This window comes from Urocampus carinirostris, chromosome 11, assembly GCF_059441175.1.
Source record: "Urocampus carinirostris isolate Australia breed hairy pipefish chromosome 11, RoL_Ucar_1.0, whole genome shotgun sequence".
In the NCBI taxonomy this organism is placed as follows: Eukaryota; Metazoa; Chordata; class Actinopteri; order Syngnathiformes; family Syngnathidae; genus Urocampus; species Urocampus carinirostris.
In genome coordinates this window covers 4,413,199-4,429,415 of record NC_142359.1, presented here as the reverse complement: position 1 = coordinate 4,429,415, position 16,217 = coordinate 4,413,199, and the positions used below count along the sequence as shown (strand labels likewise).

Below are 16,217 nucleotides of genomic sequence, written 5' to 3'. Positions count from 1 at the left end.
TCCCATTGAAAAGCAGACGGCAATTATAGTGAACAGCGACGACCTAGGAAAAATTGGGACTTCTGACTGTTGTGTCTGAGTTGCGTACTTTGATCATCAAAAGCTATGAGAGGTAAGTTTACCTGCCATCATGGACAGTGCGTTCCTTTTTTGCCTTTGCTTCTTTTTAGGGAGGTGATTGTGAATTTTCTTTGGTGTTTTTCCCCACGTGTCTTGCAATTTATTTTTCAGATAGCTCCCAGTTATTTATATATATATATATATATATATATGTACGGCATGTATGTATTTGTTTGTATGCATTTGTGTGTGTATATGTGTATGTATATATATATATATGAGTATATGTGTCTGTGTGTATATATTTGTGTGTGTGTATATATGTATGTATGTATGTATGATATATATGTATGTGTGTATATATATATTTATATGTATGTGTATATATATATGTGTGTGTATATATGTTTGTGTGTATATATATATATATATATATGTGTGTGTGTATATATGTACGTATGTCTATATATGTGTGTGTATGTATGTGTGTGTGTGTATATATATATATATATATATATATACAGGGTTGGGTTGGGTTACTTTAACTTGATTACTTTCAATTACTTTTGGATTACTCCAATACCAAATATAAACTACCGGTAAATATGAATAAAATGATGACTCACAACACGTGGTAAGCTTTCTCTCCTGGCTTTGATCTCCGGCAAAAGTAACAAAATGCGACAGAAACAAAATGAAAATAAATCCAAACAGCTTGCCAACATCATTTTTGCCGTTCTGTGTATTCCGTTACTCCCCAAGCCTGCACAAAATTTAGTCATTTTATTCATATTTAATTTCTTTTGTCTTTTATCAGCATATTTGGTAATGAAAGTAATCAAGTTAAGGTAACCCTACCCAACCATATGTGTGTGTATATATATATATATAAGGGCGGCAGTAGCTCAGGAGGTAGAGTGCTCGTCTTGGGATCAAGGGATCCCAGTTCGAATCCCGGCTCGTCCGTGTTACATGTCGAAGTGTCCTTGGGTAAGACACTGAACCCCTAACACCCCCAATAAGCAGGTTAGCGCCTTAGATGGCTGCAAGGCCGCTATTGGGAAATGTGGAGCACATTGTAAAGTGCTTTGGGAAGTCATTGACTTGAAAAGCGCTATATAAAATGCAGATCATTTCATTTTCATTTCATATATACACACAGTAATCCCTCAGTTATCGCAGTTAAGGGGGATCAAAACCACCCGCGAAAAGTGAACATCCGCCTAGTAGCGACGCCCCTTCAAAAATGCATACAATTTTTTGGGGTTTTTTGTTTGTTGTTATTTTTGAGAACTGCGAAGTTCTGAACCCGCGAACGTGGAACCACGAAGTAGCGACGCCCCTTCAAAAATGCTTAAAAAAAATATATATATTTTTAAATTTTTCATCTTATTATTTTTTTAGACCCACGAAGCTCTGAGCCCGCGAACGTTGAACCGCGTAGTAGCGAGGTCCCACTGTATATATATGTATAATATATATGTATAATATATATATATATAATGTGTATGTGTGCATATATTTATAAATATACATGCGCACGCACGAAGTATTACGAAATCAATAAGACGTGAGAACATAGACCGTACGTGAGCCGAGCTTTTGTTTTGGTGGGCTCACCGGAAGTGACACACGTTTGCATCTTAATGCGAAATTCCTTAAGAATAGAGTGTGCGTCTTTTGTTTGACGATAGCAAACTTTCTAAAAGTCTTGAAAAGGTTTTTGGAAGAAAGACAAAAACCACCTCGGAGGCCTAAAAACCTACTTACGGTTTTGCACTTCTCAGTTTGGGCTTCGTCAAGCGGGACAGATGCGAAGTATGTGGCGAATTAAAGCGCGACGGCGGCCAAGCGACTGCTAAAAGTCAGCAAGTAAGTGAAAAAAACAATGTCGGATGAATTTAGGAGCGAATATAAAACCATTTCAAAGTCATAATTCGACAAATTTGGAAACGTTTTGCGCCCTGCCCCGCCCCCAGTTTTGAAATCGGAGTCACTTTTGCAACTTAACGAACTCCAAACTACTCAATTCAATCTGGCCTCAATTTGGTTCTTTTTGTTCGTTTTAGCACTCTAAAATCATCCAACTGGGAACTGAAAACTAGTTTTTAAGCTTTCGTAAACTGCATTCATACGCACGTTTCCATTACCGTTGAGTCACGGGCGTAACCAGCCCGTTTTTTGGGAGTGCTCCAGCACCCCCAATAAATATCGCATTTTCCTGAATGAAGGACCAGATATGATAAAAAAATTATAGATTAAATAAAAGGAAGTACAACTCTGCCTTGAAACAGTTGATTTTATTACTAGCACCGCATTGTAGTATTACTGCAGTAGTTTTTTTTTTTTTTGGTACTAGATCTAAAATACAGTTTTGTAATATATCTGTAGTATAACTGTATTTTTGTAGTATTTCTGCAGTCATGATTTTGTTGTGCTGTATTGTTACTGTAATTTTATTTTTGTAGTAATTTTCATATTTTTGCAGTTGTATCTTTTTGGTATTACTATAGTAGAATCTTTGTAGTATACCGGACTGACTTATTTTTGCAGTATTATTTTAGATGGATTTTTGTGTTATTTCTGCAGTCAGGTTTTTGTAATATTTCTCTCGTGTTTTAGATTTTTTCTGTGCTTTTATTTTGAAGAATTTTGTACTATTTATACAGTTGTATTTCCATAGTACATTTTTGTAGTATATCGGTAGTGTTTTTGTTGTATTACTGTAGCGGTATTTTGTATTATTTCTGCAGTCCGATTTTAGTAATATTTATGTAGTAATTTAGATTTTTACTGTACTTTTATTTTGAAGCATTTTGTACTATTTATACAGTTGTATTTCCATAGTACATTTTTGTAGTATATCTGTAGTGTTTTTGTAGTATTACTGTAGCGGTATTTTGTATTATTTCTGCAGTCTGATTTTTGTAATATTTCTCTAGTATTTCATATTTTTATTGTACTTTTACTTTGAAGTATTTTGTACTATTCAAACAGTAGTATTTTTTATAGTATTTCCGTTGTGCATTTTGTAGTATTACTGTTGCGGTATTTTGTATTATTTCTGCAGTCTGAATTTTGTAATATTTCTCTAGTATTTCATATTTTACTGCACTTTTTTTGAAGTATTTTGTACTATTTAAACAGTAGTATTTTTTTATAGTATTTCCGTAGTACATTTTGTAGTATTACTGTAGTTGTATTTTTGTAGTAATCATGTCATCATATTTATGTAGCAGAATTTTTGTATAATATTGTTACTTGTAGACGTATTTTTGTAGGTTTTCTGTAGTATTTTGAAGTATTACTATAGTAGTGTATTTGTAGTATTTTTTTGGTATTTTTAATATTACTGTAGTTGTATTTTTGTAGTATTCCTGCCGTCATTATTTTGTTGTAGTCCTGTACTGACACTGTAATTTTATTTTTGTAGTACTTTTTTCATATTTTTGCAGTTGTATCTTTTTGGTATTACTATAGTAGAATCTTTGTAGTATATCAGACTGACTTATTTTTGCAGTATTACTTTAGTTGTATTTTTGTTGTATTATTTCTGCAGTCTGGTTTTTGTGATATTTCTCTAGTATTTTAGATTTTTACTGTACTTTTATTTTGAAGAATTTTGTACTATTTATACTGTTGTATTTCTATAGTACATTTTTGTAGTATATCTGTAGTGTTTTTGTAGTATTACTGTAGAGGTATTTTGTATTATTTCTGTAGTCTGATTTTTGTAATATTTCTCTAGTATTTCATATTTTTATTGTACTTTTACTTTGAAGTATTTTGTACTATTCAAACAGGAGTATTTTTTATAGTATTTCCGTTGTGCATTTTGTAGTATTACTGTTGCGGTATTTTGTATTATATCTGCAGTCCGAATTTTGTAATATTTCTCTAGTATTTCATATTTTACTGCACTTTTTTTGAAGTATTTTGTACTATTTAAACAGTAGTATTTTTTATAGTATTTCCGTAGTACATTTTGTAGTATTACTGTAGTTGTATTTTTGTAGTAATCATGTCATCATATTTATGTAGCAGAATTTTTGTATAATATTGTTACTTGTAGACGTATTTTTGTAGGTTTTCTGTAGTATTTTGAAGTATTACTATAGTAGTGTATTTGTAGTATTTTTTTTGTATTTTTAATATTACTGTAGTTGTATTTTTGTAGTATTCCTGTTGTCATTATTTTGTTGTAGTCCTGTACTGACACTGTAATTTTATTTTTGTAGTACTTTTTTCATATTTTTGCAGTTGTATCTTTTTGGTATTACTATAGTAGAATCTTTGTAGTATATCAGACTGACTTATTTTTGCAGTATTACTTTAGTTGTATTTTTGTTGTATTATTTCTGCAGTCTGGTTTTTTGTGATATTTCTCTAGTAGTTTAGATTTTTACTGTACTTTTATTTTGAAGAATTTTGTACTATTTATACAGTTGTATTTCTATAGTACATTTTTGTAGTATATCTGTAGTGTTTTTGTAGTATTACTGTAGAGGTATTTTGTATTATTTCTGTAGTCTGATTTTTGTAATATTTCTCTAGTATTTCATATTTTTATTGTACTTTTACTTTGAAGTATTTTGTACTATTTAAACAGTAGTATTTTTATAGTATTTCCGTAGTACATTTTGTAGTATTACTGTAGTTGTATTTTTGTAGTAATCATGTCATCATATTTATGTAGCAGTATTTTTGTATAATATTGTTACTGTAGTTGTATTATTGTAGGTTTTCTGTAGTATTTTGAAGTATTACTATACTAGTATCTTTGTAGTATTTCTTTAGTATTTTTAATATTATTGTAGTCGTATTTCTTTAGGTTTTCTGTAGTATTTTGAAGTATTACCATCCTAGTATCTTTGTAGTATTTCTTATTATTTTTTATATTACTGTAGATGTATTTTGTAGTATTTCTGTTGTAAAATATCTGTTATAGTATTTTTTGTATCATAGTATTACTTTAGTAGTATTTTTGTAATATTATGATAGTATTTCTTTTTTTATCAGAATGAAGACAAAATAATATGTTAGGTCCCTGTTTTAAAGCACTAAATTCGATCTTTAGTTTTGTAATAATTTGTCGTCTTTTTGTTGTGGAGTTTGCATGTTCTCCCTGTGCGCCCCGCCAACACCGAACCCGACATGACTTTGTGTTTTTCTGCTTCAGTTTGAAAGAAAAGATGCTAATGCGCCGATGAGATGGAGCTCGGCGACAAGGAATCGCGGATGCAGGGCGGTGAGGACGCAGACAAGGACAGCGACCAGGACCAGGAACTCCGGGACGAATTGGGCCTTCCCATCATGCACTGGGAGGCCCTGAGCCTTCGTATCGCTGAGCTTGAAAAACAAGAAGAGGAGAAGAAGGAAAAACTGGCAAAGGTTAACATTCAAAACGACAACAAACGAGCATTAACACGCAGGCGACAATTGATTTTAAATACAGGGTTCGTACGGGTGCTTGAAATCCTTGAAAACGCTTGCATTTTATTGTGGAGTTTTCAAGGTTTTAAAAGTGCTTGAATTCTATGTGAAGTCCTCATGCGGAATCGTTATTGTCACTAGACCACCCATGAAATGAAAAAAAATATATCCAGTCTGCTTAAAAATGATGCTGACACGCCAGCTCTGGTAGCATCACTTTGCCATTGAATTCCTTCTTACCCCCAGACTAACGGCAGCTGTCATTAGTTTGTGCACCGTTGTCATGTAAAGCGTAATTACCCTCCTATGCGCCACGCCCAAAAGGACAGGTGAAGAGACCAAGATGCCGGGTACTTGAGAAATTGGGAAATTTGCTTCGAAAGTGCTTGAATTTGGCAATGAAAATCAATGTTGAGTAACGCACCATGTCGTGACAACAGTTGAGTTACAACATTGTATGAATAACACATTACAGTACTTTTCGGCAAGAAAAATAATTGCTTTCCAGGAACTTATTCCTTCGTAACGTATCAGGCCTAGCAAAAGTAGTGTCCCCCCCAAGAATTTTTTGTCAGCTTGCCACATTTCAGGTTTCAAACTTAAGGCTAAAAAAATTCTAGGAATCAACAACCTTTGAGACACAGTTGTGAAGCGGAACCATATCATTTCAACATTTTATATTTACAACGGAAAAAAAACGAAATACGTTTTAAAAATATCTTTCCAGAAGTTCCCTGGTGACTTCTGAATGATCCAATGTCGACCTAAATGACTCACAATGACAAACAGAGTGCATTAAGTCTCAGTTTAAATGCACCTGCTTTGTGAGGGGCTCAGAGGTCTGTGAAGGGAGACAGGCAGCCTTACAAAGACTAAAGAACACACCAACCTGGTCCGGGGTAAACTAATGGAAAAGTTAATAGCTCACTGCCCGAAGATAGCTGGGATGGGCTCCAGCATTCCCGCGACCCTACTGAGGATAAACGGTGCAGATAATGGAAGGATGGATGGATAAACTGTCCAAAAATTGGGTTACTTTTTTGTTGATTCTTAGAAAATAATTTCAGTTTTTATCTACAAGTTTGAAGCCTGAAATATATGTCAAAAACTTTTTTGAGGGCAATACTTTCGCAAGGCACTGTAACTTCAACTCTGTTTTTGTTATTTCCACCAGAGCGGCGCGGCGTCCCTAGAGCGGGTCCAGGTTCCTGTCAGCCCCGTGGGCGAGCAAGGAGGTGCGGGGAGAGGGAGCTGGGACGAAAGACATCGGCGTCATCGCCGTCTCAGCGAGAGTTGGGACCCTACGGAACCCTACGACCACAACGGGGACATTTCGGTCCTCGGCTCCCGGTATGTTTCTCCATCCGTTTCTGTCCCGCGCCCCCTAGGAAGAAGAAAACCTCCCGCACCCACTAAGGCTGCATCCAAATTCTAATTTAACAGTCGACTCGTCATCCACTTTTGAAACCATTAGTCAAATCATCAGATAATTATGCGTGTTTCCTCAAATTTAACTATAAAATATATTAAATCATAATAAAATTATAATTATGTATATATTATAATTTTAATAAACGCAACAAAACATACATTTTTACCGAACATTCAAGTAAAAATTAGGCACAGTGCTCGGTCAGTAGAGACCTCAATCTGTAATTAAAGGGACAGTGTGTCATATTTGGTGCCTCCTGGTGGTTCCAAAACCTTCACTCTGTTTAAAAAAAAACATTGATTTGAATACAAGGAAAAAGTACATGAACTGTCATACCAATGTTCATTTTTATAACATAGGTGTCAGGACCAGAACGGAAACAGGACCCACTTGCGTGACGTTTACCACAAGTTTTATTGAAAGAGAGAGGAGGGTGTTTGCTGGGCGCGGGAAGCAAATCGCTCTGGTACTCGGATTATGATCCGAACGCGGAAGTGGATCTTCCGTAGCGAGCGATGGCGGTGTCAGGGGCGGGAAACTGGTCAGTAGCCGGGATTGGGAGAGCAAGACGTGGTCGGGGTCAGAAACAAGTCGTAAGCCAGAACGGGAGAGTAGACGTCGTCGGGAACAAAAAGGGGTCGTAAGCCAGGACGGGAGAGCAGACGTGATCAGGATCAAAATGGGTTGTAGCCGGAGACAAACGGGAGCAAAAACGGGACAGGTGGGGGTCAGGGTCGAAAAAGGCTTGCCTTGTATACACGGTGATTCTCAGACGGACTGACAACAGGGGATTGACAGGACCCAGTTCAAATACCGACAGGGAGCCAATCAGAAGTGATTCACATCAGTATCATGACAATAGGTGGAGAAATTTGTATTTCTTTTAGTAATCGCCGCCATGTTTGTCTGCCGTTTTTTTGCTTTGGGGCACTGGTTTTCGTTCGCACTAGACCACAGTGCCACCTAGTGGTCAAATATTCTAACTGGGGCTATAAACCAAATCCTTTTTATCCCTGTAAACCAAAAACAGGCCCAATAGCAGCAGTATAGCAGGAAACAAATCAATAGGAGGTGCATTTTGTTGAGTACATTTTGTGGTCTTTAAGGATTCTTAACACTTTTAAATCAAACTACAGATGTTTGTTTTTCGGACTGCGTGCATTTTTTTCACGATATTCTTTACGATATTTTCATACTCTACATTAGGATCGCACGATTCACCGAAATTTAATCGATATTGAGATGTGACGTAGTGCCATTGTGTAATCGCATAACACTGCAGTTTTTCTTCGAGGATTTATTGACACAAACCCCTAACAAAGTTCCCCAGAAGAGGGCGTTGTGGACTCAAATTTGACGTCTTAATAATCCTGTAAAAAATCTCAATCCAAGATGTACGCAAAGCCCCCCCGCGACCCTACTGCTGATAAGCGGTGCACATAATGGATGGATGAATGGGAGGTTAAAACGCTCCTAAACATTAGAAGTTTTGGTACGCTTACTTGATGTTGACATCTCTATTTCCATATGTACCGTATTTTCCGCACTATAAGGCGCACCGGGTTATAGGGCGCACCCAGAAAAAATAGTTTTTTGTCCTATTTTTGACATACATAAGACGCACCGGATTATAAGGCGCTACAATGGGAACGTCGACAAAACTGTCAGATAGTTCAGTCCAACTTAACATTCCCAAAGCTTGCAAAGACGCAAATACGTGTCGAGAACACGTGCGGATGCGGTGTCCGTACGATGTCACTCAAATGCATCGTTCCATCATTCGGATGGGTAAAGTCTTGGGATTCAAGAAATGCCAACCATTCCTTAGTTTCTATTTTCGCTCGCAACTTTACTGTGCATATGACAATAAACACTTGGAATTGAGTTTAATTTAAAAATAGACACTCCATTCCATCCATTATCTGCACCGCTTATCACAGAAACATCGAGTTCAGTCTGAAACAAGATACAGGGAAAATATATAGCCGAAGTAGCTCATCGAAATCGTTGTGTTCAATAATAATGTGCAGCCATGGTCCTCTTATATCCGTGAGTTTAGTAAATCTAGGAGAATAAAATATTTAGAAATACAGAATAGTAAAAAAATGCTTTCTGTATGCCGTCAAGTATGTGCTATACGCATTCATCTTTTTCAGCCAATTGCAGGCTTTGTTTTGCCGCTTCAGCCAATGCCAGCCTATAAATGATAAAAAGGATCCGCCCCTTGACCTCCGAATAACTTTAGCCAATAGTGATCGATTCAAATGATGATTGACACATTGGTTAGCCAATGAAACGCCGGTACTACTTGGCGTTCGGGGGAAAATCGAGTCGGCGGCTGCAAGTTAGTTGGAAAACTTTGCGATTTAATATTGATCCATATATAAGGCGCACTGTATTATAAGGCGCATGGTCAGCTTTTGAAAAAAATTAAGACTTTTAGGTGCGCCTTATAGTGCGGAAAATACGGTACTATTGAGCCTGAGCGACTCTCAGCAGAGATTGTAATCATGTAGAGATGCCTCACTCTGTTTGAAAATCATGTATGGCGACAATAGTCTTCAACGAAATCCAGTGTTGACTGTTTCTAATCCCAATTTTTTAAACAACGTGGACGAACCCTCGCAGCAGTTTTTGCTCATTTCGTCATCCTTGTTTTTTGGTGGTCCAGGCTGCAGACGCAGATGAACCTTCAGCTCTGCTTCATCAACAACAGCGAGAGCGACGATGAAGAACGTGAAGAAGAAGAGACGGCGACAGAGAAAAGAGACACCAGTGCCATTCAGGTGTGTGATGGTAGATGTTTTGATAAAATTTAAGAAATAAGAAGAATGCTAGAGCTGCTGTTCCCACTTTAAACTACTTCCCACAGTTACTTAGAATTCTTAAGGCTCATTTTGACCTTCATTTTGTTTTTATAAAGAATGGTTTCAAAACAAGGTGCAAGCAGAGTTATTTTGCAAAAATGTCACCAAATACTGAAAACGAGGACAAAAACGTGTTTATCTATGATGCAGACAGCACTTTGTGCATAGCTCTGCCCACCCCTACCGCTCACCCAATCAAATTGTTCCGCGTGCTCGGCCGGCGTTCTACGTGTTTACAGTTGGTTCTGTGTGTTTTCATCATTAAGCGTCTCAACATTAAACGTAGCCTAGATGGTAAGGCGCCCGCTTTGAGACTGGGAGGTTGGTGGTTCGCGCCCCGGCCGAGTCATTCCTAAGACTTAAAAAGTGGTCGGCGGCGCCCTCTGTTGGCTGCGGCTGCATCGGCTCGCTACAACGGGTCAGGTGCAATCGACATTTCGTTCTGTGTACATTGTTACACAGAATGACAATACAAGGAAATTATTATTATTATAATTATTATTATTATACCATGAGCTTCCATATAAAGGATTCCTTTGCGACACAAACTGTTGTTGGACTTTTATATACTAGACTGAACCAATTGTACTACTAGCGTTACGCCAACAATGCACGCACCTATAAAGACTCTCCACAAATCAGAATTGGAATGCTATAGAAGAAATGAACATATCCAGATTTTTTATCTCTGAGCCATAGGTTCCTGCCAAAAACATCATGCCAGCTAGAAAAATTCCCACTGTATTAAGGGACAGATCGCTTAAACTCGAAAAAAATGACAGTCGCCCTCCCAAACGTCTCCTATGAAGTCCAAATCTCTAAAAAACGAGAGTCATATGCTGAATGGGTAGCATCATTTGAGGTATCCCGCTGCCACTGTATTAAATAAACATTTACGGTTATTTTTCTGTGCAAGACCTGCTTTATAACTCGTGATATTTCAGCCAGCTAGCAATTTTAAAACTTTTCCTAACCTGTAAAATGAACAGAAAGGTACCGTCCTCACGAGTCACAAGACGGCCTCTCCGCCTGCCAAGTCGGAGAAGATCAAGTCCAGAGGTTTCCGGAACACTTGGAGGAAACTCAGAGAGCGCCTGCGTGCCGAGCACAAGCCGGCAGTGAGTGATCGGATTGCCCGCCTGCCCGCCCGCCTATATGTTTGCCCACCCGCTCGTCCCCCCACTGGCCCACCGCTATCTCCTACCCTCTCACCTACCTGTGCACCTATCCGCCTGCCTCGTCCCAGTCTGCCTACATGCTTGCCTACTCTCTCGCCCAACTGTTCGCTTTTCCGCTCGCCTACCCTCTCACCAACCGTTGCGCCCACCCTTACGTCTACTCGCTCGCTCATCCGCTTACCCTCCACAACACCGAGCTCAAGTTTGCCCACCTGCTCGTCCGCCCGCTGACCACCCGCTGGCCCACCCGCTGGCCCACCCGCTGGCCCACCGCTATCTCCTACCCTCTCACCTACCTGTTCGCCTATCTGCCCGCCTCACCCCCATCTGCCTACATGCTTGCCTACTCTCTCGCCCAACTGTTCGCCTTCCCGCTCGCCTACCCTCTCACTAACCCTCGCGCCCACCCTTACGTCTACCTGCCCGCCCATCCGCTTTCCTCCCACAACTACATGTTTGCCCACTCGTTCGTCCAACTGTTGGCCTTTCGGCTCGCCCACCCTCACGCCTACCTGCTAACCTACCAGCCCACTCTCCCTCTCACCTTACCTGCACGCTGACCTTCGCGCCTACCTGCTCGCCCGTCCGCTTATCTACCCCCACGCCAACCTGCGCACTTACCCTTGTGCCCACCTGCTCACCTACCCTGGTGCCTACCTGCTCACCTACCTGCGCACTCACCCTCTCACCTTACTTGCACATCGACCCTCGCGTCTACCCACTCGCCCACTACTTGCCTACCCTCGTGCCCACCTGCACTCCTACCCTCCCACCTAGCTGGTCACCTACCCGCACACTCACCCTCTCACCTTACCTGCACGCCGACCCTCGCGCCTACATGCTCTCCTACCCTCGTGCCCACCCGCTCACCTACCTGCCCGCTTACCTGCACTCCTACCCTCCCACCTACCTGGTCACCTACCCGCACACTCACCCTCTCACCTTACCTGCACGCCGACCCTTGCACCTACATGCTCTCCTACCCTCGTGCCCACCCGCTCGCCTACCTGCCCGCTTACCTGCACTCCTACCCTCCCACCTACCTGTTCGCATTTCCCCCACGCCTGTAAGTTCACCTACCTGCTCGCTTATCCGCACGCCTACCTTCTCCCCCTACTCGCTGGCCTACCCACTTGCTTATCCGCATGCCCACCCTTGTGCCCACCTGCTCACCTACCCTTGTACCTACCTGCTTGCTTATCCGCACGCCTATCCGCCCACCTACATCCACGCCTATTCGTTTGCTTTTCTGCACGCCTACCCTCTTACCCACCTGCTCGCCCACCATTCCCTACCAACTTGCCTGCATCTTGCCTCCCACTCATCACCTACCCTCCACCTATAAGCACGCCTATCTGTTCATTTATCTGCATGCCCACCCTCTTGCCCACCTGCTCGCCCACCGTTCCCTATCTGCTCGCCTCCAACTCGCCTCACTCTCACCTCCCCGCGTCCCTACATGCATGCCTATACACTTACTCATCTGCACGCCCTCCCGCTCGTCCACCCACTCGCCTACTTGTCCATTTATCCCATCCCCTCATGCCTCCATGCTGGCCTATCCGCTCTTCCATTCCAACAATTGGCTCCGCCCCTAGACCCCGCCCGGCTCAGCCCCACCAATCCGCGGGAGACTCTTGGAACGTGACGACGTGCTCAAGTTGAACCTCGAAGAGCTCCGAGCACAAAGATCCTTCCTCAGTCAGACCGTGCACGGTATGAGAATCTGTTCATCGTATACTGCATATATATACGTTTTTTTGCTTTTTATTTTTTAATGAAAATGTCTTCCTAAATAATGGAACTTCGTTGTTAGATTTTATGTGTGTTATAAAAAGGAGCTAAAGCTTCTTTAAACTACTGCAAAGACATCCAGGAACTATTGTTTTTTTTAAATTTCGTATTGTTTTTATTGACTTATCTTAAGCACAGAACATGGGAATGGGTTTCTCTAATGTTCTCTGGTTGATTAATGTAGCAAATACAGCGTTCTACAGTGGGTTCTTTCAAGTTCAAGTTTCGTTTATGTGAAAAGGGAAAAGTAAGCTCCATAAACTCCTGTCAAATATTGTAGTTCTATGGGTAAACAGTTCCAGGCCCGCGAGACGACACTCAGAGAAGTGCAAGAGAAAAACAAGCTGCAGGTTGAAATATGTCCACTTGATGTTGCCAAAGCCTGGTGCCTCGAACAAAGACACTGTACTTGTATTTATTTATCTCTCTCTCTCTCTCTCTCTCTCTTTTCCACCCCTTTTCACCCACTCTCTGTCTCTTTCACTCTCTGTGTCTTTCCTTTTCTCTTCCATTGTTGCTCTTTGTCTCTTTCTCTCTCTGTGTCTTTTTAACTTCTTTTGCTCTAACTTCCTTTTTTCCTTTTCTCTTTCTCTCTTCCTACCCTTTGCTCTTTCTTTTCTCTTTTCTCTCCTTCTGTTTTTCTATTTCTCTTTGGATTTCTTTCTTCCGCTCCCTTTCTTTCCCCCTCTCTCACGACTACTCTTTTTATCTCTTGTTTCTCACGCTCTCTCCCTCTCTCTCTCTCTCTCTCTCTCTCTCTCTCTCTTGATTTGTCCCGCCCTCTCTCCTTTTCCCTCCTTCTTTCTCTTATTTCTTTATCTCTCTTTTTCTTTCTCTTAAATCTACTAGTCCGGCCCCCGACAGAATGTTTGTTCTATCGTGTGGCCCCCAGAGTTAAAATGAGTTTGACACCCCTGCTTTAGTGCCTTGTACAGTAAAAGCTGATTGAGTGGCGCCTAGCGACCTCCAATGGACATATTTAAAACTGCAGTTCATTGTTTGATGCTCTTAAGCTTCTATCATTATTGTCTCGCAGGCCATATTAAACGATGTGGGGGCCACATTTAGCCTGCGGGCCATGGGTTTCTCATCTATAAAACGAAAGATAGAAGTTAACAGTTGTGTCTGTCACAGAGCTGAGCTCCGACCTGGTCGCCAGGCTGCAGGTGAGAGACCAGCTGAGGACAGAGCAGGACGCTCTGCTCCTGGAGCTCCAGGACCTCACGTCCCTGTCTGAGAGGTAGGACCTCAACCGGGGAAGGACCTCAACCGTGGCCCTCACGTCTCTGGGGGCCAACAGGGACCGGAGACCCCACCGAGACGATGGATCGGGACTGACTTAACCGTTTTAACATGAAAAGGGAATTATCTTCAATGAGATTTTTATAAGCTGATGTAACCTTTGTCCGACCAAAGTAGTCGGTGACGGTGTTTTAAGGATGTTTCCAAGTATTAATCGTATTTTTTATTGTATTTGACTGATCGTGAGTTTTTAGCATCCTGTTCTTCGCATCGGATCCATCAGGATCTAAGGCAGGGATGTCAAACTCAATTTGGGTCCGGGACTGGGTGCGGACTTTCTGTCCTGAGGAGGACCTGGTCAGTTTTTCAGTGTTATCCTTTATCATTCAGCCTACATGAGTAATTTACCCTACATATTATAATCCCAAATTCTAAACTCAACGCATTTATACACAAAGAGTGGGGAAAAATATTTACATGTTGGGCATTGAATGTGTTTACCGGTTTGTTTTAACAGTTGAGCGCGGTTTCATACCTGAACCAACTCACCACGCTATACAAACTCAACAGTGCCCTCTAGTGGCAGAGAGCGTTTGGTTTGCCATGAGTGCCAAAATGTCTCATCTCATCAGCTGTACCGCTTATCCTTATTAGGGTCGCGGGGGGGCTGGAGCCCATCCCAGCCATCTCCGGGCAGTGGGCATGGGACACCCTGAACTGGTTTCCAGCCAATCGCAGGGCACACGGGGACAGACAACTTAGTCACTCAGTCACACCTAGGGACAATTTGGACCGGCCAATTCACCTGAAATGCATGTCTTTGGAATGTGGGAGAAAACCGGAGTGCCCGGAGGAAACCCACGCAAGCACGGGGTGAACATACAAACTCCGCACAGTAAGGCCGGTAGCTGGATTTGAACCCACGCAGGAGGTTCCCACGACCTTTTTTTTAAATATATTATAAAGGCTTTGGTCTAAGTACCATGCCTCTGGGAAGGATTTCAGTATGTCGATTACCACTAGATAGCAGAAGTGGCTTCAATCAGTTCTTTGTCCACACATTGAGGGAGCCCCCACCTCCTTGGCTTGCAAAAAGACGTTTTTCTCATTAGTATTTTCCATAAACAACTGTTGTTTACCAAACAATGGTGCAAACTAGAAACATACCTTCGATATGTCCTATGCCTGAATAGCTACAGAACGAAATTTTTTGAAGACCTTCAAAAATTGGCTAGCTCCAGTACTTCCCATTCGAGTGAGAAACATCTGGCATTGATTGAGTTAAAAAAATGACAACTTTTGATAGAGAAAAGTTTTTTTTCCAGAAATTTATGGCGACCTGGATTAAATGGGCCGCCTCTGGCCCGCGTGCCGTATGTTTCACATGCTTATCTCCGGTGATAAGATTATGTTTTACTTCTTCCTCATTGTGCGAAAAGAATGTTTAGATTTCAAAATAAAAGTTCTAATGGTCTGTTTTGGCACAGGTACCAGAGGAGGTTTCTTATTCGTATATTTATTTAACAATTCCAATTTTATTTGGTATATTTTCGTCCGGGTCCGTGTTTGTTGTTGTCGGCTCTCGGCTATTCTGGCTGCTTACTGCATGCTTAAAACAAGACAAAGATTGTGTTTTGTTTTCCCCATGGGCAGAAGGAGGTATTGCTCTCATTTTTGCTTATTTTAACTGTAAATTTTTCAACTTAAAAGTGGTTGGTTTAAATGTAAAAGTACATGGTTTTCATATTTCAAAGTAAAATCCCAAGTATTTGATTCTCCCCTCTCATCCTGACATTGTGTTTCAAATGTTCCACCTGGAACAGCTCATCTTGTTCAATTTCTTTTGAGACTTCAAAATAAAAGACCCTTTTTTTTTACATTTCCCTTCACTTTGGTTTCTATTCATTCTTTTGACTGTTTGCATCTTCAGTTATATTGTCTTCAAATTTCATAATAAAATGACTACAATTGTATATTTTGTCCTCCCCTTGCCTTGATTTCAAACATTCCAACTTGCAACTGTCAGGGTTCGTACGGGTGCTTGAAATCCTTGAAATTTACTGTTGTGTCGTGAAAAGCGCTTGAATTTTTGGTCAAGTTTTGTAAAAGCTTGACATTGTTGTCATGTTCCTCAACATGTCTGGTTTAAAATGATGCTGATACTTATCTCTGATAGCTTGGCTTTGCCATTGCCGTGCATGTCTTTCACTT

The 16,217-nt window shown here is 40.8% G+C and overlaps 1 protein-coding gene across 1 annotated transcript; it reads left to right on the top strand.

Annotated features, from left to right (window-relative positions):
* The first annotated feature begins 1,714 nt into the window (after positions 1–1,714).
* On the top strand, positions 1,715–15,345 carry LOC148356248 (schwannomin-interacting protein 1). The gene is made up of 7 exons (XM_088347478.1): positions 1,715–1,932; positions 5,240–5,451; positions 6,668–6,843; positions 9,597–9,711; positions 10,782–10,910; positions 12,569–12,686; positions 13,899–15,345. The coding sequence occupies exons 2-7, from the start codon at positions 5,272–5,274 to the stop codon at positions 14,006–14,008; spliced, it is 828 nt and encodes a 275-aa protein (XP_088203604.1). The 5' UTR covers positions 1,715–1,932; positions 5,240–5,271; the 3' UTR covers positions 14,009–15,345.
* Positions 15,346–16,217: the final 872 nt, after the last annotated feature.

What these genes read in the sequence shown, in the direction of transcription:
- LOC148356248 (XM_088347478.1), top strand. Translation starts at nt 5,272, where the DNA reads ATGGAGCTCGGCGACAAGGAATCGCGGATGCAGGGCGGTGAGGACGCA. An exon ending in GAGACACCAGTGCCATTCAG is followed by an intron (nt 9,712 to 10,781) that starts GTGTGTGATGGT and finishes TAAAATGAACAG; the next exon opens with AAAGGTACCGTCCTCACGAG. An exon ending in CCTCAGTCAGACCGTGCACG is followed by an intron (nt 12,687 to 13,898) that starts GTATGAGAATCT and finishes TGTCTGTCACAG; the next exon opens with AGCTGAGCTCCGACCTGGTC.